The sequence below is a fragment of the Acipenser ruthenus genome, chromosome 16 (genome assembly GCF_902713425.1).
Source record: "Acipenser ruthenus chromosome 16, fAciRut3.2 maternal haplotype, whole genome shotgun sequence".
NCBI lineage: Eukaryota > Metazoa > Chordata > Actinopteri > Acipenseriformes > Acipenseridae > Acipenser > Acipenser ruthenus.
In genome coordinates this window covers 8,643,324-8,670,467 of record NC_081204.1, presented here as the reverse complement: position 1 = coordinate 8,670,467, position 27,144 = coordinate 8,643,324, and the positions used below count along the sequence as shown (strand labels likewise).

At 37.5% G+C, this 27,144-nt stretch overlaps 1 protein-coding gene across 3 annotated transcripts in view; it reads right to left on the bottom strand.

Moving 5' to 3' along the window:
• Window positions 1–27,144, bottom strand: part of LOC117963457 (SLIT-ROBO Rho GTPase-activating protein 3) — an 81,644-nt gene that overhangs the window by 24,674 nt on the left and 29,826 nt on the right. For all 3 annotated transcript variants that reach the window (XM_058988698.1, XM_058988696.1, XM_058988697.1), the window contains exons 2-8: window positions 25,885–26,080; window positions 15,813–15,975; window positions 12,478–12,540; window positions 8,213–8,398; window positions 6,380–6,508; window positions 2,106–2,327; window positions 1,061–1,162 (exon numbers count right to left, since the gene is read on the bottom strand). In XM_058988698.1, the coding sequence (XP_058844681.1) occupies window positions 1,061–1,162; window positions 2,106–2,327; window positions 6,380–6,508; window positions 8,213–8,398; window positions 12,478–12,540; window positions 15,813–15,975; window positions 25,885–26,080 (1,061 nt within the window). The remainder of the gene's footprint in view (window positions 1–1,060; window positions 1,163–2,105; window positions 2,328–6,379; window positions 6,509–8,212; window positions 8,399–12,477; window positions 12,541–15,812; window positions 15,976–25,884; window positions 26,081–27,144) is intronic.

Here is a 27,144-nt window from a genome sequence, read left to right as displayed (position 1 = left end):
TATAATACATTTCAATATTTGAGGCCGATTTCATGCAAAAAAATGTGATATATCTGTGAAAGAAAAGGGTGTACTTGTAGACTCAAAACACCAAATTGTGTGGTCCCTACAACAAGTCTATGTTTGAATTGTCTGGAGACTCTCCGACATCCCTAAAATAAGGTAGATTTGTTCTTGACAACAGCAATCCATTCAAGTTTTGTGGGACATTAACAACTCATTTCAAACTAAAGATTTGGTTCATGTTCTCCACCGCTGTGCGATATTATAAAACTGCAATAGAGACAGATACAGCGTACACATGACGAAACATTAAGCAATTTCAGTGCGGTTTCAAGTCTTTTTTAGCAGATGTGTTGATATAAAACAAAACCTAATTTTATTAAAATAAGATGTGCAATGAGATTGTGTACATCCAAGAAAAACAACCTTTCCATTTTTTTTATATAAATCTCTTTAAAAAAAAAATTAAATAATAATAATTCTTCAATCTTAAGACAAAAAGCACTGAATGGGCGTCAAATGTCTTTAAAAAAAATTGATATTTTTCTACACCAGAAATTGACACAGGTGAGAGTTATATTTGCTGTAACTAAACTGGCTTGCAAAACAAAATGTGACCTTTAAATAATAGTACGTCTAGCTGGACTGCTCTTTCCTAAAGGAGATGTTATGATCATTCCCTGCATTAATGCACACTGACCTGGGGTCAACTCTTAGTCAGACTAAGAAAGGTGAAAATGAAAGCAGTCTGACAGCTGTAATGGTTATGTGTAAAATGCCTCCGGGACATTTCCGCGCAGTGTACAGTGTAACAAAAACACATATCGCTGAAGCAGTGCAAATCAACACTTCTTTGTCAGTTATCAGATACAATAAAGGTGAGAAATGAAACTGTAGATTTGAGATGTAGTCAATCAACACAGTGGACATCCAGTACTCCACATAATAACAACAAACATCACAGCTAAAAACCCAAGAGTAACAACAAAACAACAATGAAACTAATAGGGAGTGTTTTGTTCTGTTCATTCTTTTCCCTTGGTGTTCAAAAGATTACCTCTTCATTCTCTATTTTAAGGCTTGCCAGTCTGGACTGAAGCTGGTGATAGCGCATGAGGAGTTCAGTCTGAACTGGTTGTTGGGCGCTCACCTGGCACACCTGTAAACAAATCAAAGCACAGCATAAATAATGATGAACTACAGCTGACACAGGGGCTCCCGAGTGGCGCATCTCGTAAAGGCACGCGGCCTGGAGTGTAGGATGCACCCTATAGCTTGGAGATCGGAGGTCCGAAACCAAGATATGCCACTGCCGACCGTGGATGGGAGTTCCCAGGGGGAAGGCCAAGCGCTGCCCGAGCAGGGAGGGGTTAGGTTGGCTGGGGAGTCCTTGGCTCACCGCACACCAGCGACCCCTGTGGCTGGCCAGGCGCCTGCTTGCCTGCCTGTATGCAATTCAGAACTGAGTGGTTCTCCGACGCTGTAAGTTCTGAGATGGCTGCACGACGGGCTTGCAGAGTGAAAAAATGTGGATGGCTGACGGCACTTGTTTCAGAGGACGCATGTGTTCATCCTTGTCTCTCCTGAGTTAGTTCAGGGGTTGCAGCGGTGAGCCAGGTTGAATAATAATTGGGCATTCCAATATTTGGAGAAAATCAGAAATTAATGAAAAATAATTGTTAAAAAATAAATAAAACTACAGCTGACACAAACAATAACTACCCTCAATATAAAAGACCTAATTGATTTGACTAAAGTATAACCTGGGCCCAAAATGAATGTCTGGTTAGGACCAGAAACAGTATGCATTGTATTTCTGTTACAAGCAATACTTATTTCAAATTAGTTGTAGTAGTAGAAAGTTACACAAATGTCACACTGTGTGGTGTAGCCAAAAAATAACACATTTTGCAAACTGTAAAATGTGCCCTTACAGTTAATTAAAATACAGCACACTGTTTTATGACTCTGGCCAGTAACACTACCAAAGAATGACTGCATCTTGACTACAAAACTCTTGGCATATTATATGTTACTATTCTGGAGCACAAACTGTTCTGTTATTGTCGGCTATAATTAAAACACAGTTTAAAGTACGGTACCTCATCTCCCATGTGGGGTTGATACTCAAATCTCACTGGCGGACAGAAGACCTGGTTGTGCATGTCCATTATTTTGTGTTTGTCACTGCGTGCGTCCAGGTTGTCCACTGCATTCTCAATGATGTCCAAGCCCTCGTGCCTCGAGGTCTCCAGGTTGTACTCAGCAGAGAGGTATGTCCTGAAGGTCCTGGCGAGACTTGCGTGATAACCCATATCACAACACTGGGAAAACAACCCATCAATACATCATCAATTTGATTCATAAATAAATGTTCTCTGTGTCCTATATTTATATTTCCCTTCACACTGTACCTGGGTCTCTCATGTATTTATTACTCTAGTGATAGGATGGAACCCATAACAAAAAAGCAACACACCAGAAGCCACCCGTGGTATTAAATTGGATTTCATTATCATCATTTACAGGTTCTTTTTATTACTTTGTCACCCCTGATTTCAAATTACTTGACACTGGCAGTAATAAATCCTTCTACAAATTACCTTCACTGTAAAACGCAAGATAGTATATGAAATAATGCTAGGCCCTGACTAATTGCCGTCAAACAACAGCTGTGTATGTCACAAACTGACAGCACAAACTTTAATGGAAAAATACAAAGGAACTAGACAGAACACTGCTGGTTAACTACTAGAGATACTGTACTGGTATTCCCCATTTACACACATACTGGAATGGAGTCAGCTCTAAGCATATTTATACAAAACAGACATTAGATTAAGTGTTGTAAAATCAGGCTTAACAAAATGAAAAATATGGAGAACATAATAATTGGGACCAATGGGAAGGTGCTTGGATTGCCCAGACAGCACGCCTACTCAATTTCAATACTAAAAAAAAAAAAAAAAAAAAAAAAAAAAAACCTTAATAGACCCTTAATAGATGAGTTAGAAGAATGCTTTCAACTTGCTCTAGGACCTGGCCTACTGCCACCAGTGGACCCAGGTGGAACCTGTATCAGCTGGTTGTTATCTGTGCAGAAGGAAGGCCTGGACATCACCAGACATCCCTGATAAAGTGGTAGAGCCATGTTGGATCATTCATTTATTACATGCAATTTAGTTAAAAGCAAGCTTATGAAGCCACATGCCATTGATACGCCCCACAGGCAAACAGGATTTATACAAAGTGTACAAAAACTTTGTTAGGATCTACAATCTTTGAACTAATCTTCTCTGTTCAATAATAAACTAACATTGCTGAAGAGATTGATCGTGTCGGATAAACGGTTAGGGCGGATATGTGACAGGCGGATACGAGACGGATTACTGTATGTTACATAACATGACTGAATCAATACATGTGAACCATAAAATCTTCATTAATACTAAAAGGACAAACATTTTGAAAATATAATCTTCAGAAGTCAATCACTGGCAAACTGTTACATTCAGGATTTTTTTTAGGGTTTCCGGTCAGTAAATATTGGTGATAAGATTTTTTAGGGAGATTCAAGAGAGTTTGACATAAGCAGCAGTAGTGCGTGATGAACATTTTAACCTAAGAAGCAGTGATGCGTAGTACAGCTCTAGCTTTATCTGTCACATTAAATAATTTGGAGACAATTGTTAGTGAATCATATTTTAAACCTCTAAGGTCATCTCACACTCATGTGGAGTTCTGTATTGGGTTCTAATACCATAATAAAACAACATTTTATTTATATCATGTTAATGTCTGTCAAGTTATTTTAAATGGTACATGATGACTCTCACAACTTAATATATGCTAGAACGCAACCACTTGTATCACATCAAAATACAAATGCTTTTTAATTATTTCTTTTTCAGCTAAGATCAGGATTTGATCCCTATTTGCATGAGCGCCACACAGCAGCTCTTTCACAAGTACAGTAGAGCCACTGGGGACCCCTTTAAAATGCTCATTATATTAACATTTCGTAAAGCAAAGCTTCAGTCTTTTATCCTTTTTGTTTTGTTTTGTGTAAAGGAAAGCACTCCCTCTCTTTTCAAACACGGTGACACACATTTGCCCTCTGATGGAACTTGACAACTGAAGTGTATTTTATTGTGTACATCTAGTTAACAAGGACAGGCATATAGTTTTTCTTTCATGCTCCACCTACATAGGCTATTTACCAACACATTACCATTTGAAGCTACATAACAAAGCCACTGGCATACAAACACACAGGCACCTCTGTAAGTGCATAATATTGCAGTCCAGTGCTGACAGATATAATGCAGAAAACTGGGGCTTTGAGTCCAACCATATAAACTAATAGGGGTGTGCAGAAACTGTCTACAGCTTTGGTATATCAGTACGGCAGTCAAAATGACAGCATCCCAGATGGAAAATATTCCTCCAAGTTGCTTTTAAAACACTTGATGCAAGTTAATTGCCACTGATTTATATTCAATCTTCTAAAGTATATTTTTTAGAACTAATAAAAAAAAACATAATTTGATAAGTGTGCCCATATGTGACTACTGTACAATATGTCATTTTCTTCACTGCAGCTACTGGTTTTAATTCCCAAGATTTCCTCCTCACGGTCACACCCACATTTCTTGCAGATTTCTACTAACCCTGCCATTAGCGACAGAGCAGTAACCACAGAAACTGATCAGCCAGCAGCTCTTACCAGCAGAGAGATTCTGCGCAAGACGGAGAAACAGGGGTGTGGCGTTTGACCTGCTATCCTCCTAGCAGTTATGGAAAATACTAAATGTGAATACAGCACGAGAGCAACAGGCACCTTTGGGATCTCCAGTTAGGCTCCATGAAATCTGACCTTCAATTACAACAGAGCGAGCCATCTGTATCATTCTTTAGATTTCATTTCCTCTCCATCTCTACATGTTTATAAAGCTCATGCTCCTCGATGGGAAGCACTATAAGATCAGGGTGCCGACGCACCATTGTTTCTCACAGCACTCTGCTGCTCTTCTGTTATCCCTGGCAGATAAGAGGTATAATTAACAATAACAGACAGCAGTGTGGCACTCGAGTTCCATGCTTGACTGTGTTCCCTATAGATTTCACTTAACAAGGAAATGAGACAAAAAGACATCTGCAGCCTCAAGCTAAAAATTGATCAAGTAAGTGAGGAAGAGGAGATTCAGTTTCTATAAAATATGCGTTTCCACTATCATAACAACTGGGAAATGGACCAACTCAAATTGAACCATCAGTAATAGTTTAAAATGTGACTAGTTGTGCACAATTATGAAGAGGGACCCCAAAGGTAAATGTCAAAATTGCAATAAGTTCCCACAAATTACATCCAATATATATATATATATATATATATATATATATATATATATATATACACACACACAGTATATCAGCATATTATTATTTTTTATTTCTATTTAAATGTATTACTTGTTCAGCATGATAAAAATGACCTTCGATTGTATACTTGCTATTTTATCTTGAAGGGATGCAGAAGAACAGCCCAAAAGATTGCAGGGTAATTCACCTCAGGGTAGTTAATATTGCTGCCTCATCAGAAGCTTTTTTATATTAATTTCACACTAATTAACGTAATCCTAAACTTTTAAGATAAATAAGTCAGGAAATGCAACGATCAGCAGTTTTAGGGGGATTAACATCATTTAAACTGCCAGAAGCCAGCTAAAAAGCAACTGTAGGGTTTAAAAGAAAACCTTTGCTGTTCTGTCAGAAATATTCACACACAAAATATTAGCCGTGAAGCGAGTCGATTAGCCACTCAGCCCAATGCCAGATTGTTTTCTTATGCAACACCTTTTCTTTAGCTTATGCCTACATTTTATTATCTTTTAAGGATGTTCAGCAATTCAAATGCATGGTCCTTTAAGATTAGCAACATATTCCACCAGGTGGCATTATGTGCCAAGTAAAAATCCCATTATAATCAAATGCATCAAATGACACCTTGAAAGGGGGTAAACCATATAAAAACTGCCATCTTTCCTAGAGCACAAACAATTTCATCTGTAGTAGACAGTAGATGAGTTAGGGAACGCGCAAGAATGTTAACTGATTCACTTTAGAAATCGTTTGCAGGATATCAAAATATATCAGCAGTATGCACAGAATTGTGTTGAATAACGTATGACATACAGATGGACAGATACACCTGCTCCAAACACCCCCAGAAGCCAATACTCTCAATAATGTATGTTAAAAAATGTTAATACTAAATTTCATCACAAACGGGTATGGAAAAATGTAAAGGGTGACATGTATAGGCACCGGGGATAAGTCAGGGATCATCGTGCTCAGCAATAATGATAATACTTACCTCAATCATATCAGAGACATCATGGATGTAATATTTTGCCACAACAGAATTGGTTGCTGCCAGGTTCAACAGGTAGTCGTTTCTAGCCTTGGTGCACTTCAGCTTGTTTTCAGAATACTTGGCTTGTCTCTGCAACGAGTAACGGCAGCAGCATGTAAAAGCATTGCAGGCTTGTTATTTTGCATTCCTATCAAAAAACTCTTGCACAACAAGATACATAGTATCAAGTTTTCAACCGCCTGGGTCGCAAATGTCTAGTACATTATAATTTAAAGCAGGCTAACTCCTTGACCTTGGGCATTTATATTGCAATGGATGCCTCATTCCAGCTAACCCTAGAAATACCCTAGTTGTGTTCACAGCATCCTGCCACATGGCCTAAGCACCTGCAATGTATAATATCACTTGACCAGACTGCTTCCAAAACCAGCATGAAACAACCGTTTCCTATATAACTTAGTTCATGGCACCTGCAGTGAAAACTAAATAAAAAAGGTTCTAGGGTAATCAAGAACATTATTTTTATAAAGTAATTAACACTGATATACGTGCATATTCCTCAGTGTGCCATGCGTTTTCATTTAGTTTATTTTCAATATGAATCTACAATTATGTGTAATATATGGTGATTTTGTAGCTGTTCAGATCTGCCAGATTTAGCCCACACAGAGCATCGAGCAGTTGCACTTGCAAGCATCCGAATCCAACAGGTTAAACCACATCAACAATGTCAATAAATAGAGCCAAAATGTAAATTAATTTTTAACGGCGATCTATAGAATTTATTATTATTATTATTATTATTATTATTATTATTATTATTAATAATAATAATAATAATAATAATAATAATAATAATAATAATAATGAATATAAAAGTAGCAATACGTATAACGCAATATGGCAAGTTAAACTAATTAGCCACACTTTATACACCTGGGAGTGTACTGAAATTAGCTAGCTGCTTAAAAAACAAAAAGATAACACTAAGAGGGAGAGGATGGCAATTTAAATAACCATTAAATAGCCTATATTTAAATGGTTTCATTAGTCTTATCAGTACTTGCACTTAACTGCTCCACACTTTGCTGTGTTTTACTACTGCTCTCAACTATAATTATATTTTCTGTATCTTGTACTTGATTTTACTCCTAAAGGAAAAGGAATTCACTTTTTTCGTAATTACTCTTATTTGAAATAATTCTTATTCACTTGCTCTTAATGGAATTTACTCTTATAAGCAAATATTTTTACTGTAAGTTTAACTGCTTAGTCGAACTCGCTCTCAAACTTAATTGAACTGCTCTTCTCTGTAATGTGATATTTTGTAAGAACCGTAAGTCGCCCTGGATAAGGGCGTCTGCTAAGAAAGAAATGCATAATAATAATAAATGCTTTGTGTCAGCAGCGTGTCACGTTTATTTTGCAGACAGTGCCAGACACTAAACTTTATTGACCAGGACTCTTGTATTACCTAATGATCACAGCAAGACAGGTGTTTCCACACCAGGAGACGCCTCAAGCAACTTGTTATTAATTACATAACAAACCGCAGGGACATGGAGAAAGTATGACAGCTGTCATGGGTTCAAAGCTGTGTTATAATGTAGGATGTGTCAAGGTACCATTTAGCTTAAAGGTACCAATTAAAAAATGTTTCAGCCAACCAAGGACTGAGACATTTCACAAATGACTTAATTCAAAGGATTCTGTGCCTATACTGTGTGTGTGTGTGTGTGTGTGTATATATATATATATATATATATATATATATATATATAAATATATATATATATATATATATATATATATATATATATATATATACAGCACCTTCTCTTTCATCTTCTCAATCTTCTTGACCGAGCTGCGCCTCTGTGGCCGATCCTCGTGCCGAAGCAGGTTGACATTCAGCTCTCCTGACTTGCTGAACTGCTTCTCCTCCTGCTTCTCTGCCTCCTTCAGCTTGCTCTCGGCACTCATGCTCTCAGTGTGGTACATGTGGTAGGTTTTCATCACCTACAACGGGGAAACAGTCCTTTGTTAACATCTGAATGTCCTCGCTGATTTATTTCCAAAATCAAACTGGGATATTTTTTCCATTTCTTAGGTTAAAAAAAAAGGCTTGTATAAACATTTGTCTTTTGGACTCATTGAAACCGAGATAGTGAAGTAAAACCATGAAGGCATTAACAGAAAAGTGTCTCTGCTTTCTTATAGTGTTACACTTTAAGTAGTCAATGGTAATTCGTTTATGTGTACAGTATCTGGTAATAATGCACATTTGGTTGAAACGAAGAACCTGAGCTGTTAGTGGTCCCTGTGGACCAACATTGCGATTTACAGTACAGACGTAGGGCATCTAGTTTTGACAGCTTTTTACACTGTGGAATGTTGACCAAACTCAGAGACAATCTTGTGGGTAAATAGAGAACCCACAGTAGGAGCAAATGGCACTGCACAAAGAATGTGTCGAGAATAAGCTACCGTCAATGGTAAAATCACAATGGGAAGACAGCTCAACAATACCACTCTCCAGATCTCCTGTTCAAATGCACTGGCAGAATTTACACAGTGCAGCATACTCAATTAATCTAAACACGAGTAAGACAAGAGACCAAAACCGATGCTTTTAATCAACCGAGGCAGTGTTTATGTCATAAAAGTATCCAGTATCTCTATCTGAAATCTGTCCAGTTGGTGTCACATAGGAAACTATTCAAACAGATGAAACAGAACAACTAGCATGACCAAATAAGAATGTGTGTTATTTAATAATAAACACAATGGGAGTAAGCCACGTGCTCTCCTAAACCACACTTCTGATCTTGCTGCACATTTTGTCTTTCGGTTTCATAGCTCAATGAATAACACCAAGTGGACCTTTTGAAATGATGCCCTTCCTGACACAGCCTTCCCTGCTGAATCACAGTTTATACAAAGGGATTTATGGTTCAGTGGTAAACAATATCATGCCTCACATGCAGCAGTCAGCTGCTAGTCAGATGCTGTACTGAAGCAGGAATTGATGGAATGCATTTCACCCCAGGTTTCCTCTGGGCACACAGGCCTGGGCTACACCCAGCAGAGATCACTGCCAACAAAGGCTTTCGCTTTTACCAACATTTAGAAAAAAATAAATGAATCTCAGATTACATTTTTAAATCCTATACTAAACATGTTCACACATATACAAGAAAAATATCATTGTACAACATCATCATGTATAGTACATTAGTACTATGTACTGTAGAGCTTTTCCATATTATACAGAATATAGCTTTTTATTTGAGAAACCTTATATGCATGATAATACAGTAATACATGCTTATCAAGACTCTTAAGACATACAGTACTGGAGACTGCTATATTGTTTGCAGTTCCCTTTATATCTCTTATCAAAGGATACCTATAGACATTGCTTACAGTTTAGTAGTTTAGAGCAGTTTTGAATGACCATTAGCACTATGTATTAACTAATATGTCCCATTCCCTATCAAGAGCCCAGAACCAACATCTAACAGTAATGATATGTTTGCAGTGTTACTTTCTTTTACAACGACCCCCCTTTGTGCATTGCTGTAGTTTTATTTATTTAAAAAAAAAAAAAAAGTTTGCTAAGGCTTGTATTATATGTTTCTGTATGGCAAAGCCAATAGCTGACACGCTGTCATGTTTTGATTCGATTAAACTAAAAACAAATTTTGTGTGCTACAAACCCATAACCCATAACCACACACAAAGAACACCTTTGCTATCCATCCATCTAATTTCAAAATGTTAGCGCTCTTCTTAGACCTTTGTTTAATGCCCTGTTGCATGTTGGATTGCAGACTGCAGGCCTTATTTGATATTGCAAAAACATGAGACCAAATTGTACAGCTCCGTTTCAAAATGCAAATGCAAACATTCATCAAACATCCTCTTAAGAGAAAAAAAACAATTCCCACGGATGTGTCAATGCATTAACTTTGAACAAAATACATTCACAAGTTTGTGGTTTCTTGACCCTAAGTTTTGGTAACGCCGTTAACAGTGTATTGTGATAATGAAACCTACTGTGGAAGGGTACTCTCATTCTGTCAAACTTCTCAGAAGGCAAGCATAGGGGTAACCTAGCAACACTCAAGCACACTGCTGCAATGCAAAGGGCAGGAAACTGATTTGCAAGAAGAATGAGGGTAGCGGAAATGTACCTTGCCTTAGTCACTCTAATCACTTCTCAGTATGAAGCACTTTGTAAGTTAATGGCACATAGCAGCTTGCTTGGCAGGCCTGCATGGCTTTCTAAGCTACCAATGCAAAGGTTTTTTTCTTTGTTTGTGTTTGAAGTCTGTGGTTTGAGGTGGTAAAAGTACCCTGAACACCATATGTGTTATCTCAAACATGCAGGCATTTTGCAGTCAATCTTCAGATGTATTTGTAGCTAGTAAATCTTACATAGACTAGTGAAAATACTGAGCACCTCTGCATGTATTCTACAGTACAACACAATAAGTAACCAATGTCGCCACTTGTACATTATGCTGCTAATATTGTACACATCTATAAAAAGCTTATTAAATTATATGGCTATTTTATTCAACATTGTTTCAGCATAACATGCAGATCACTTTTTACATCACATAAAACAATCACTCTTATGCCAAGAAAGGCAGATACTAAATCTTTTTGGCATGAATAATTTATAATTTGTATTTTGAGATGAAAATAAGCAGATTGATTCTCTAATAATGTAACTGTATAAATTCAAGCCACGATTAAAATTAATGATAAACACAACAGTGGTTCTCATAGTGACCTATTCTTTTAAGAAGTTGAATGGAAACCTAACTTAAAAAGCATGTACCATCTCAAAGATGCATAATAATATTTTATTATGTCCCCCTGAAATAATATAATAGCCCACGTTAGTCTTTGTACCTGTGAGGTAAATACATCCCAGGTAAGATTAATCATTAAATGGTGATCTTCTGTGACTGTCACTCACTGCTTCATAATGTTAATACTGTAGCATGGGGACCAACAGGAAATAGAGCATGAGGCAAGCATGAAAACCTGCCATTCATGTGACCAAACTGAATGGACAGACCTGATCTGATTTGGAGAACTTTTCCACACTCCTTTTTTGGAACATGTTCCTCTTGTTCGGCCAAACAGCCCGGTCTGCTCAATGAGCAGCTCCATAAACATGTACCTGCTCACAACAAACAAGTTGTTGCGTCTCACGAAATGACACTTTAAAATGCATTCTGCGAAATGCTCATAGAAACAGATATTTACCATTTTCTACAGTGCTAAAGTAGGTAATTTAATCACAGTGAAGAGTGCAATACTAAATAAACTGTTCCAGGCATCTCTCAATTTAAATGCAACTCTATTGTATGAGGTAAAATGATAAACTTTATGAACATACTGTAGGTAGTTTGTTTCTAAAAATGAAAAGGTAGGAGTATAAACTGGAAACCGTGAAAGCTGTGCGAGTGTGGGTGGATGAGTCATAATAATTCACGCTTTTTCATTTCAGATTGACCACCATTGAGTAAACTCCTCTGTTCCCAGACACAGTGAATGTTTTTGCAGTGTGTCTAAACACGTTGAAAATGAGAGACATTGCAGAGACCAACCACACTCACTCAGAAAATATTTAATGCAAGTTTTGCCCTCTGCGAAGCAAGTGAAGAAGTGCCTTGTGCTGATGACATTCCCTGAATCAGTAATCTCCTTTAGTGGTGGTTCACTCTTGGGGTAAATAGAAATGCTGCAGAGGCTTGAAGTTTGGCCAGAACCAGCACAGCTTCTTCATCAGTGAGGACTTTTTATAGAGACACCTCTAAATGGTTTGCCCTTCACATTTACAAAATAACTGAAAGAAAAACACAAAAACACAAATTCCTGACACCATCATCAAGGATATTATTTGATAGATTACAGGGCCCTGCTACCCCCAGGCTGCAATGCCATTGGCAGAACTAGGCACATTATCCAAAGCAAGGCCTTGTCTCTATAATGTGTTTGCTGTATTTCAAATGTCAAAATATCTGTCAGACCTGTAGATAATAGATTTCTAACTGACTTAATGATATCTCTTTACTCACAGTGTAGAGTTCATTTGTGACCTTCCACAGCTCCTCATGCATCTGCAGCCCAATTTCTTTGCTCTGAAAACAGAATAAAGGGATGTTCAGTCTTTGCATACCATTAAAACACAAAGCGTTTGAAAGCAAAAATATCTTCTTAAAAAACAAAAGTTTGCTTTTCATAGTGCTGTGCACATGTAAGCCCACAGCAACACACTTTAATCAACCCCAAAAGAAAACAGCAGTTATTACAGTACCAGCAGGCCTATGGTCAGAGAAAAGCATGTATATATTATTTACGGAAGGTTGTAATTAAATACAGGTATGAGGCAAGGCTTCACTTCTCTATTACCTTGTTAAACACTGCCTTGAAAGACTTCTAAAAATAAAAAGGTTGAACAAAAAGTATGGGTGTTGGTTAGATAGGAAATCCCCAAATTCACAAACTTGTCACGTTGCTTTATTTTCTTGCCTAACAATATGAATGGTATTTCAATACTCCCTGATTTTTGCCACAGTACTGTAGTTCTGGTTTGATATTATTAATATCAATGATGAGTTTGGAAAGTTTCAGTAGCTGTGGTTATACCTGAGTTCACACACATTATATAATCACTATGCAGTTGGGAAGCTAATTGTTGTCCTGTAGCTGGGGAGCACCCAGGAAGGTTTTAGCGAGAGAGAGTGGAAGTGGAAGACTTACAAACAAACCCATTTTAGAGAATCTGAACAAAACAGGAATACATGGATTAGAACAGAGCATAGGGGAATAATGCAGATCACCAAACCTACGAAAACCCACTATTTATCATTAAAAAGTATTTTTAAAAGGCATGTTACATTTGTATTTCTTACAATGATGTGCACGGTGGATATCTATTGCTCATTATTTGCTTGTTATTTACCATGTTTAACAATTAGTGCTTGCATTAAGACAGTTTTCTGATATACAGTATTAACTAGCAAGAGATAAAATGACAAAAGGACAATAAAAATATATGCAAGTCTCCAACTTGCTTTTTTTTTTTAAATTATCTGCTGTTGTTCAGAAAACACAACCAGAGACTTGAAAAAGCTGGAAAAGACTTCTCTTTATCTTCTGCTACATCAATCCCAATCAAGCAATACAATCTCGCCTATAGGATGAGGCCCAGCAAAAGTGCTAAACTGATTTCTATAAACCCACATTGTATGGAATAAAACACTGTGGTTCTCTCCTGCTTTCCAGCTCAGTTTTGGGCCCTCAGGATTCTGAACATACAGCTGGACAAATGCGGCAAAACACTCCTAGCAGGCTTCCTCTCTCTCTCTCTCTCTCTCTCTCTCTCTCTCTCTCTCTCTCTCTCTCTCTCTCTCTCTCTCTCTCTCTCTCTCTCTCTCTCTCTCTCTCTCTCTGGCAAAATATTTGACAGAATGCACTGAGAGAAGCCTTCCTCTTAACTGCTAGCAGCTACTGACTGCCTTTAACATTTTGAGTTAATTTATTACACAGAGAGGATCATTAGCTGTGCTTTATACAATAATATACTCATGTGCCATTCTCCCCCAAAAAAACAAAATGTTGTGATCTTTACATACCAATAGATACAACAAGTATATTACCCTGAAAAAATATTAGCAGAGCCATTTTAGCAGACCATGGCATTACCAGTTTTGAACTGTAGCCCCGATATAGTTGCACAAAGGCACTGATACGTTACTGTAGTAGAGCATTGGATTACCTAATGCTTCATACTGTTGCAGTACAACTGGTACATCTATTCAATTGTACCATTCAGACCAAGCTTTTGTATGAATTTAATGTCAGGTCTTATGTTGAACAGTTCTGATGTCATGGTTGGAAGTCTATTTGGTCTTATGTTGTTTATATGTTTATGTTGTAGTTGCCTCACTGTTTGTTTAGCACTTTTGCTGTAGGTTTCTGGGCTAGAGTACTGCAGATTAAAATTAAAAACGCCATAATTTCAAATTGCATTGCTGTATTGCTACATTGTATTGTATTATAGTTCATTCTCAGCTTTTACCAAGTGTAAATCCAGTTCTACTTCACCACTCCATTCTTCACATGTTCACTGTGCCTGGTGTGAGGAATAATTAGTCACCTCTTCTTAAACTGTAGGCCAGATGTTTGAGGTTTGCTAAACCAAAGGGTCCACCTAGTGACAGCACACCGTCCTCTTGTGACTCACTGCATGCCCAGCCCAATGCCTCACATTCAGTTTTTTATCGTTATGTGTAGGAACTCAGGAAGCATTTATTTATTTTAAATGATTTAACAAGGCTGGCTCATTGAACTGCAAGGCATGTATATTCATGTGAGACCTTGAGCTAAGACAGTGATTATGAGTTATGTATGAATTGAGTAAGATCACTTATCACAACATTACAACTAAAGTTCAATGTCCTTTTAAAAAAAAAACAAATGCACAATATTGTAAATGTTTTAAGCACCAGAGGAGGGTGCAGCCATAATCAACAGACGGACTTAATATACATATTGTACCTATTGTACATACTGTAGATATTTGCAAACCCAAAAATCACGTCACCTATATTTGCTATGACAGGTCTTACACAGGAATACCAGACAGAAGCCCTGGCACTTCACATATTTATAGATACACTTTAAATGTGCTGCTTGAGCTAGTCGGTGGCTATACTACCAGATGAATTACAATAGATATGGTGTGGGAGCATTACATGGAAGGCAATTTGTGGAACTGTGAAAATCTATCATCATGCTCTTTATTTAATGTTATAGGCATTAAAGCCAGCTCAGAGCACTCAGCTGCTTAATAGCAAGACACAGCTTGAACTGCGCATTTGACCTAAACTGTGTTATGCTAGTTTAGGAACATAGTGACCATGTCTGATTTATTTAGAATTGTTTGCGATGGCAAACATTAGTAATTCATGCCAGTTAAACACTTGGGCGTTGCTGGCACAGACGGGAAAGTAGGCTAAAGGAGGGGAAAAAAGGCAGCGTAAAACAGTCATCCACAGGAAACCTAGTCAGGTGAAAACACCAAGCCATGTTTTGCTAAGACCTCAGAAATCTCGCCATGTGCTGGCTTTATTTTCTTTTTGACTGCGTGGCAGGGGGGAGTCCTGTTGATAATATGTTTTTATGAAAATTAAATTTTCCTACAAAGGCTCTTACTGGTTGGTTTGTGTGAATCAGGATGTGACAAGCTGTCACATTTATAATATAAAGAACCTCTAGGCTCTGCTATTGTATTAGTATTCTGGTCTGTGTCGCCAATGGCCAATTATGTTTCAGCAGATTACATTTCGCACAAGATGATGTTATTTGGGTAGCAAAGAGAATTAAAAGATAGACAAACACAGGTTACCTTCTTGAACAGCCTGATAACATCCTCGTTGATCTGGGACAGTCGAACGATCACATTGTTCATGTAGATATCGTTGAGAGTGGCATGATCACGACTCTCTCTCCTCGTCTGATTCAGAACCAGGTACCAGCAGTTCACAGGTGACAGGAGGTGTTGGTCTTTTCTGGAACGTAAGAACAACACACTAAGTCATGATATGATACAAAACAGTACCACAATACTGCTCGGATCATTATAAAAGTCCATTGTAGTATGTATTTCTATTACTGTGTGTTGTAATGTGTCCTGCTGTAATGCCTCTCTTGCAGAAGCAATATTATTCTTGTAGTCACTGGACGTGTGCTTCATCATGGTATTAATGAACTGTAGTGAAAGTGCAGTAAATTGGTAGCATAGTCAGTTTAATTTCTTTAATGACTTCACTAAGGTCTGAGATTATGGCAATTTTGAATGTTCGGTATTTAAACTGTGAGATGGGTGTAGGTACACCTTGGAACCATTCTGCCTATAAAGGGGGTGTCTACAAATTTCATATACCACTAGCAGGAGGAAGGGATTATCTACAAATCTATGGGGGTTGATTAAAATGTTACAACATTGTACATTGGCTCCCTATTTATGTTCCAAATTCAGTAACAAACAGGCTTGTGTCAAAGACATCCATCCAGTTCACATCTGTTTTTTTCAATTAATACAAAAAATTACCAGGATTTTTTTTTTTACGAGGGTTTCTTGGATGACTGAGAGTCTAGCTTACATGCAAAGCACTAAAAAAGTGGTAAGATCATTAAAAAAAGAAAATTAAAAACAATAAACTAAAACGTCTGAAAATGTTGCGAGGGGACAGTAAGTTAAATGGAATAATACTACAGATAAGGCATTCTCAATTTCCTGTATGGAGATGATGTCTGAGATTTTATTGATTGCACAATTGCTTTAGGGTCATGATCTTAATAACCGAGGACCACATTTTTAACTGTATGTCTGCAGCTTTTACTAGTCTTTCCTCATTTCTATCGTAATCATTAGAAGGTTAGCGAATTTTACATCAATCGGGTTCTTTAGAAAAAATAAATTAAAGTCACAAATGTTTATCACAGTAATTAAACAATAGGAAGATGAGGGAGCTTTAAAAAGATCCTTCCTTTAATCAGAGTGGAAATGGAAATCATTTCTAATTAAATTGGTATCTAGCAGGGATGCTACTGAACTCCATTAACTCAAATTCCTTTTACCCTATTTTAACAACTACAATTCCAGACACATATCACAACCTCAGTGTCAGAACCTATTAGAAATGTATTTTACCATTACAGCACTGCCATCTTCTCTCTGACAGATGAAATGAGAGACTGTTGCATCTTGATTGGTTTTAGATGGATTTTTTTTGTAAAATGTGGGTGTATAGGCTTCTGTGCGTGGGTGCAATATATCAAATTGTATAACATGGCTTGGGCAAACCGAGCCCTCTGATTGGCATGTAGAGGCATGTAAAAAATCTTACAACAATGCACTGCTTCACTTAATGCCCCACCACACCAGAGGCATGGTATATTTCATAGTAATATTATTATTCAGAAAAGTTGATGGACAGTTTTAAAGCTTAAACAGTGTTAATAAAAACAAACATCTACCTGTCTATAAAACAATTGAAAATGAACTGTAAACTCAATTAATCAAAAAGCAATGCCTTTCTGGTTATCGACACAAGAAACAAGTGGTTTACAATAAGTTTAGACTTCTATACACATACCACAGAAAGGGTTCAAAAAAGTTTTCCACTGTGCGCATATGCATGTTCCTGGTTTGGGAGTTTGCTAGGGCAGGCATCATTCTAATGAACTGAAATGCAAACAGAAGTCAAGGTCAGCTACTGACCTCTTCTTCATTTCTATGTGTTTGAGGGAAGGGGAATGACAATATTTATGATAGGTACTACTGGTGGAAGTCTTCATAAGAAACACAATACAAACCCTTGGGTACGTTTTCCAAAATAATTACAGCCGATAAGGGCCTGACAAGAAAAGCAACGTATGTAAACTTGTCAACTGTGGAGTGCAGTTGAAGTTCAAGAAAAAAAAATATGTTGAGTTTTTAAGTCACAAGGGAGTAGTTCTATACATATTTTGGATAGCCACACAATAATGAAACCGGCTACAGTTTCTCACCCGATGGATGCAGACCACTTCTCAAATTTCTATGCAGTTAGAACAGTCTTCGAGAAACCATACTTGCTACATTTCCAGACAATTTTGCAATAGTAGTAAAAGTAACATGTTCTATAATACACTACTGGCCCATCTGTGTGGAATAAAACACATGTAATGGCACAATAGTAGCAAGAAACAACTTGCAATTGAATCATTATTCTCAGTAGTCCCTCGTACCGTTAAAATGGCAATAATCCTCTCTGCCTTTGCACTTGCTTCAAAGTGGAGCCCTATGGATACAGCTTTAGATGGAATAGATTTGATGGGAATAATTTGTTTTTAATAATTTAATGTTGCCATCTTATCAAAGCCTCACCAAAGTCAGCTACTAAACTGTACATACTGTAATGTGCTATTTATAAACAGGGCTATGTTTGTAACTGTCAGCTTCATTTCAGTTTTCCTTGTCACACTGGATCTGATACAAACAGACCTTTCAATTTTTCTGTATCATTATTCATAATCAAGTCTCCTTTAAACTGTGCTGAGAGACAGACCAGACATTTAAGAGACCAAACTGTCTTGAATTTAAAGATTTTGTCTGCACCATCTCGAACTTTCATTCATATAAATCCAAACATGCTCTATTTTGTGGTCATGTACACCGCTGTGCAAAAGTCTTAGACATGTTGCATTTACTCAAACCCTCCACTAGTGTTTTCTACTATTATAACAACCTTGACTTGCATAAAGAAGGAAACAAATTGAGTGAAGTAGCTCACATCACTTGATTTTCAAGGTGTGGTATCCGAAGCATAATCAACAAGTACAGATAAACATCATCTGTAATTGACAAACCCAAGACTGGAAGACCCAAAAAGCTGTCTAACAAGGATGAGCAATACATGAAGATAATATCCTTAAGGAATAGAAAGAAGCCAAGCGTTGAATTGACAACAGAACTGGCAGAAGGCAGAGGTGTTGTTGTCCATCAAATCAACAGTACGAAGGTCACACTTGAAATCAGGACTTGTTGCAGTAAGAATACCTCTGTTAAGAAAGGGGAACAAGACTAAAAGGCTAAAATATGCACAAGAACACAGAAATTGGACTATGGAACAATGGTCAAAGATGCTTTGGACTATTGATTATCATATATCTCAATTTTTAAAATTTAAATCAACCTTTCAGCTCGTGAAATAGCTTGCACACATTCTTAAAATATATTCATGCCCACCGGTCATTTCATAAACACTGAATATTGAATGGATGCAGCATATAACATGTTGCCTAATAACCTGAAACACAACTCAGAATCCATGCCAGTCAGTTACATTCCTCTTATGCTCTGTTTAACCTCCATATACATTCTCTAGTGTGTATAATGAATGTAGCACACAGCCTTATAAATATGTTATGCTCACTGAGATCCTCAAGCAGTTTAGCCTTGCCAAACCACTGAGACATTCCAACTTTGTGCGATTCTCTGCACTTGTATTCTCAAAGAAACGTGAGCAGAGAGAACACAAGGTCTTTTGAAAGATGGGTCGTGGTGCTGAATACGAGGCACCTCACTAACATCCTTATCCGAGTGACGCATGTCACTTCTGCAGTGTCTACTTATAGCTTTCCAATCCCCCTGCCCTGAAGCTTTCATTTCCACAAGCTCTGTTAGCAGCCAGCAGGTAAGATTAAAAAGGTTCCATTTCATAGAGTTCTCCTTCGCATTTATCTCTTTTGAACTTGTTACAATGAAGGACATAGTTGATGATCAGACAGTGAAAAAGAAAGCTCTTCGAGTAAGGATTGTCTCAGCTGAAAAACACATAAATCCTCCTTTAGATTTCAGCTAATGCATCTTTCAAGCATATGTTGCGTCAGGTTAGCATCCCTGCTAGTCTCTCCCCCTATCCCTCTGGCATGTCTGATGTGAGAATGGATCACTAGGAGCTCATTTGTGCCAGATGAATGGTCCTCGGAACATGATGGAGAGTAAAAGCAACCAGGTCACTTCCTGACCTCAGATGGGAATGGCTTTGGACTGTCCAGTGGATGGTTGGGGTATCAGAGGGTTAATGGCATGTGGAGTATTTATAAAGCATTAGTGTACCGGTAGATGCATTTAGCGCCATGTGTGTTATCTTAACGAATATATCCACTGATTAGAAACTGTGATTTCCTCCAGCGTCAAACAACCACTCTATAAAAAGACATATAACACAAACAAACTCAACACAAAATAAATAGCTTGAGCTACAAGGCGGTGAATTTACTATGTAACACTGCATCAGACTAGACAACATTTCTGGTTTACAGTCATGTGTGTTTTTCATGCCTTGAAAAAGACTTCTAGTCAAAATGCTTGTCATTGAATTTAAGTATCTTTTAGTATCTCTAAATTCAGCACTAGTGAGTGTCTGTATAAGAGCATAGTATCCAACTTCTAGATTCCCTTGCATCAAAAATGTTGACAAGCAGCAAATACACACTTAAATAATAACTTCAACTGCATACCTACTGCAGTAAAAATGAAAAGATATATGTGTTAAAAACCTTCCTGAGTTTTGACTGATGATGCTGTACCACTAATGAACCATACCTTTTACCTCAGAGAAATAATATTGCGACTTGTTCTAACAAGATGAGAGGCTGGTAATCACAAGATAATCATACACCCTCCCCCGATTATAAGACTTGAGGTTCTCTGTTCTGTACGTTAATCAGCAGTCTATGTAAAGTCAAATCAGCTATTAAAATTTTAATAGGAACATGCAGATTTCCATCAGCCAGTCAATATCTCGAGCTACTTGTGGAGCCTATAAATAATTCATTACATTCTGGTAGGAGTCATTATAGAAGCTATATATTTGCATATTCATTGAGCCGTGTTAATAACTAGTGAACAATAATATGGTGAGCAAGGTTTGTCCCTAATATTGTGTTGTTAAATTCCTAATTTGAATACATTATGAAGCTTTGAGTGAATTAAATGCTAAAGCAATTAACTGTGTGCCATAGATTGAGAATAAATATTCCAACCATTTAAAGTCCATTTAAAAAATAAATAAATAAAAAAAATCCAGAAAGTATAATAGGTTTAGTAAACAACATTTGCAATGTATTGTTTTTGAAAAATTCCAAACATGCTGTGTACTTAAACAGTAACCGAATACCAAAATAGAAAAAAAAGAATTGTTCAACAAACCAATGGATAATTATCTCTTTACCACTTCATGTTTTTTGTTGTTGTTTTTTTAACCAGAACAATGTATTTGTTTCACTAAGGAATGCAAAAACAGTATGATACTGATAATATATCTCCTTAATCTAAAATCTGCAATTGTTCAGGATTTGTTCAATGTGTTTAATTTGTGGTCACTTTAAAGGTAGTGCTGACTTTGACTGTACCAAACTGCATGGCGGAGAATGCAAATGTTAAAAACTAAGAAGGCAAAGACAGAGAGAAGCCTATAGCCAATCAGGGCAGTCTTTACATTAAGAACTTGCACTTACTGTAGAAGCTTTTAATGCTGCACACTATACTGTATGCCCTGTAAACTGTACTGATACAGTGTATTCTGTCAAAAAGAAACAAAGCTCCTGCATCTGCACACTTCTTCAATGTACAATGTAAAAACAAAACAGATTACTGAATTTGTCCTCAAACACAAGACTCTCTGCAAAAAAAGGCTTGAAGTGTATTAATAGCAATACAGCGGCTGAGTTGTGCCTGACCTCATGGTTAGAGCTGTCTGGGAACAAAAGAAAATATGGTCCCTGTAACGAGTTCCATTTTCCTATATCTAACTGAAGAGCTATGCAATTTGTAATTCAATTTATTAATACCAGTGACGTGACAGTGCTATTTCTCTTCTGTATAACAATTGGAGAAAATGACTGTATTATACCTTAATATACTCAAAAAGAATAAAATAACTAAAAACAATACTCATGAACTAGGCGTTGGGACTTATTTAACTTTTAAATCCATAACATGAAAGAATTAAAACTGACTCAATCATTCAACTGTATTTCTAAAAAAAACACCTGAATACACACTTATTGATGCTAATACTAAGTACAGTACTGTTTTGTAATAATTTGGGGGTTCTGGTTTTGTGAGTCCTAAATTCTGTTTCTAGTCTGGCTTGGCTCTTTTGTTTTCCCCTTTGATAAAGCTGGTGAAGACATCTACAGTAGTTAATTGCTTTTCTGGTCCCATTCTGGCAAAGAAATTCCTTTAACTTAGTTTGTCAGATGAGTAAATAAGAGTCATTAAATGTATGGAACAAAGACAGCTCTTTCACAAGAACAGATCTTCTGTTTTTATCTTTCCATGCTGGTGCTGGTGGCACATTTCGTTCTTGTTTATTTCTATTCATTTTGTATTTCTGGCTCAGATTGCAGCACAAGAGTGGCCCAGTTCTTCAAAATAATGGTGAAAAAAAACTGAAAAAGAGGAACCTAAGTCATACAAGGAAAAGCTAGACCAGATTTGTTTTTCCAAACAGCCCTAGATACTAGTCAGATTCCCCAAATTCTCTTGGGGCGCAGTTGAGGGAGGTTTTGATGCAGAAAGCTGTACCTCAACCCTGGGGACACAGCTGTAACTAAATCTACATGTCTGTGGCAAAGTGGTTTGTAGTGCGCAGCTGTAGAGGTGATGCAATGCTCCAACAATAACACACAGACAGAGTTCACGGTGCAGACAGTTCTTTTATTTTTCTTTTTCCCAGTTTTGCACCGTTCAATAATAGCGCTGGCAGCTACACAGCAATGTGTAGTTTGCACAGTGAATTGGACTCCCGTGCTGGTGGTGATTACACAGTGATTAGTGACTTGGTGCAGTAGTTGTAATCCAGGTTTTAATGCTGGCTTGACAGCGACAGCTCCCAGGCGTTTAGCCGGATAATAATTACAAAAAAACAGTTATAAACACAAACAAAATACAGCACTCAGTTATCTTATCTCTGTACTCCTTTTACAGGTCCGCTCATAATCATAACAAAGGAACAGATCGCTCGGCCACACACCCTGATGTCACGCCCCCATTGGTAGAGAGTGCAATCACGTTTCCTCCAATCCACGACTGACACATCGCCTACCGCAGTAAGGCGCTGACTTCTAGTATTGTGGTTTCGTCCCCTTTTTGGATGGCCAACTTCCGACTAACCCTGATATGAACTGTCAAACCATCCAGTCCGGGGCACACTGTTCTTGTTAAACCGTACCCTCACAGGTCAGGAGGGAGATTGTTGACTCGGATTCATTCGCTCTCTGTCACAATGTCTTATTCCATTCATTCAAATTTCACACAGAATTATTATTTACAATGTTCACTTCCTGCATAACTACAGGCTTGGTAAAGAAATCTCATAGGCTAAGTACAGTTAAAGTCTAACTGATTCTCATAAGGTAAGACTGGGAAATGGTACAAGAAATGTATTACAGTACATCAGACTCCAAGAAAAGAAAAACTCATATTTTATTAATAGATTAAATCTAAAATGATAACAGTCATGGAGCTGGGGAACCATTTCCTCCTGTCTACCTGACTGCAGCTGTTTCATAGATCACAGTGAAGCGAATAAAACGCTAGTTGTTCAGTAGTATTTCTTAAAAATCATGATAATGATCACTAATCATTCATGAATAAAACATACTCTGAAATATGAGTCATGCTCTTCCTCCCTAGCAAACAGCAAAACGCATAGGGCCTGTCACAACCAAGCTCCAATAACTAATTTTCCCTCAGAATAATGATGTGGTCATGTGCAAGTTCAACAAGAATTCAGCAAACAGCAGAAAAAAATCCTGCTGATCAAAACCAGTTGCTTTATGCAAATCCAGCTAAATAGACATGTGTAATGTCTAGTTATGTCTAATTACTGAAGCTGTTTAGAAATCGACATCACAGTACTATACAAGACATCTTACAAGTTGACCACCTCCCGTATTTGATAGATTCCATTCTCAGCTGACTGGGAGGATGAGGAGCTGGCTATTAATGCCAGGGCTTGGATTCTAAACATTCTGTGCAACAGGGCACAAACCACATAGAAAAAAACAGATTAAACCAGTACCTGTGGGGTTAAAAAATACTGTTAGAATATTTTAAAGATGAACACGCCCTATTTCTCTCTTAGAATACTCTTGCTTCCACATCTAATGTACAGTAAGCTGCCTGTATAAAAGGTAAGGCACGAGCTAAGAAGTTTATTCCTACTGTGTGTGCTAGACTCTCAAAGCTATTTACTTTAAATTGTCAGTAGCGCATTTGTTTCTGTAAGGAAAAATGAGGTCAAATGAAAATGTCTGATTTGTTTATTTCTGGTTTGTTAACTTTATAAGTTTTTTTTTTTTTAACTTTCTCAGAATAATGTGCTCATGACTAATTTCAGTAAAGAGCTTTGATAATGTACAGTAGCACTATATGCTCTTCTACGCAAATACCCATTTGTGTTTAAACTGGCAAATGAGGAGAACGCTGCCCTGCCTATCAAATAAGTTGAGTTGAGCTACATTGAGCAGAGCTGGCACACAACTATGTCTGAAAGCTGTTTCCCGCAGTATGTACAGTTTGGGGTCCCAACATAGAGCACATATTCTCCAACAGCTGTGCCAATTATACATTTAAATCCCTGCTGCCTTCAAAGATCTCCAACACTCTGGACAACTAAAAGCAGCCCAAGTGTTTATGAGTGCAGGAGTGGAACATATTGTACAGATTTATAGTAGACTGTGGGTCTCTTGGCTAGCGAGGAAAATCTGTTCTCTGTTAGGAATCTCCTAGTTAAAGTTTGTTTTGTTTTGTATAGACTCTGCATTGCAGCTGTTGTTTTAGTAAGACAGCATAGTGTTGTTGGTTTTCTACACCAGATCTGAAATACGAAGAAAGGGCACATAAATGGATATTGTTTACAAGCTCAGAGAGAAATCCATTGTTGACAAATGACCCCAAATGTTCATTGATCTGAGAACTCCAGTTAAAGTCACTTAAAGTGAATATGTGAATGTCTTGCAGACATACTGCCCTGACGTATAGGACAGCCTTGTATACTGAACACAGGCTATTTCAACACAATGTAATTCACCCTACAGTACTGCAGTATAAAATCTGTATGTGCTGGGACTTTTGAATATTATTCTGTTTTTCCGTTAAATTATTGAGTCTTATGTGTACAAAAGAAGCCCAGTCTGATCTTTAGTAGAGATTAACAGTATTGTTTATTGAAGGAGGTAATAAATTACATGCAGTCATAAAAAAGACTTACAAGCTGTTTACATGCAAATGTGCCCAAATCTTGTGCAATTATTTGAGTTGCACCATTTAATTGCACTACATTGACAATGTCTGCCTGTTTGCTTTTCTATGAGTACATTGAAATACATACATTGAATAACCTAAAGAGCTTCTACTGTAGGTGGTGCATGCACACACACATACTTAGATGATTTAATGGAAATTTGTGGTGTTCGGGAATGCTGTAATTATCTGAAGTGAGATAGTGCCCCTTGAGCAGGACTGCATTAAAAAATAATAATAATAACAATAATAATAATAATAATTTTTAAATAAATGTATAATTGGATCTACTGGAACCCCAAAGCAGCCCAAACCCAGTGGGTTGGCGGACTGGAGGACCTCCTCGGTGGCCTCGAAGAACAAGATTGGTGTCTTATGTACAGGGAGTTCGGGCGCAAGGTGCTATGCTGCCCCCTCCAAGAGGAAGAGGAGGAGCTGCCTGCCCGAAGGCTGGAGAAGACGAGGAAAGGAGTCGGTGCCATCTCCAGCGCCAGAGAGGGTGGTGCTGCCTACCCGACTGCCAGAGAGGGTGGTGCTGTCTGCCCGAGTGCCATTGAGGGAGGTGCTGTATAAATCGATAAAAAGGTAATGCAGAGGCTGCACTGCTTTGACTTACTTGAACTGGTGATGCTCCCTGGAGCTGCGGATTTTGGAAGAGAACCTCTCTGCCAACTTATCCAGGCTCCTGGAATATTCCATCTGAATCTCTGCTTTCCTGCGGAAGAACTCCTGTAAGTCCTGCAGGAGCTGGATTCGAGACTCAGACTGCTGCTCCAGGCATTTGAACTGCTCCACTAACTGTGCACGGATCTCTGCAAGTGAGGAGGACAAAAATGAGGCCATTAGGTGCTTTGCTGTTTCCTTTTCCAATAGTGTTTTTATATAGTATATATCTGTCATTCATATTAAAGAGGACCTATTAAATTACTTAAAGATGACATCAGCAGTGTTGTCTGTCAAGAACTAAGACTGTGTCCATGCCTGTGGAAAGATTTATGTCTGTGTCTTAGCTGTGACTATTCCAAGAACACATAGCTGTATGAATTTGCAAAAGGAAATTCATTCTGCAGTTTATTTTCATATTCACCACACAAGATTTGTGCAATTAGTTGAGAAAACATCATTGTGATATACATTCCTCAGCTGAAAATCACGTGCAGGGATGAGGAGAGTACAGCATTATATTTCTGAATATTCCCCTCCATATACAGCTGACACTTGATTATCCAAACCTTGATTATCTGGAACTCTCCTTCATGTCTCCTAATATAGTCTCAATTACTCAAAGCACCTGATTATCACATTAAATGTGTGCTGCCAGAGGTTGGAAAATGGAGTGATTTCTGTATATGAGAATGATATTCTTGACATTTACAGGAAGTCTGTCTTCCTTGGCTTTAAACCCCTTTATTACATCATTAAAACCATAAATTGTGGTAGAAAATTCTCAAACAACATAATTATTCCACACAGGTTATTTATTTTTAGTTTTTCTGCAGAAAGACAAGCTTAAAACATTTCATATCATCCTGATTAAAAAAAATAAATACATAGTTCAGTATATTTTAAATGTGCAAAATGGATCATATTGTCAAATTACATTTTAAAACCTTTATCAAGAACATCTACTGTAGTGCTTTGGGAGAGATTCATAGTCTGAGACATCAATGTACAAAGCCAGAAGAAACTCCTGAGTATAAAATCTGTCAAACCTCTTGATCCATTAGGTAGCTGAGTAATATAATTGTATAATATATGGTAACCGAACACCTACCATACTTCTTGAGATCGAAGATAAAACAAGATTACAATACTCTGAAGTTAATGGAAGATAACTTTATCAAACGCAGTACCACTACTGCATTACAACGGAATT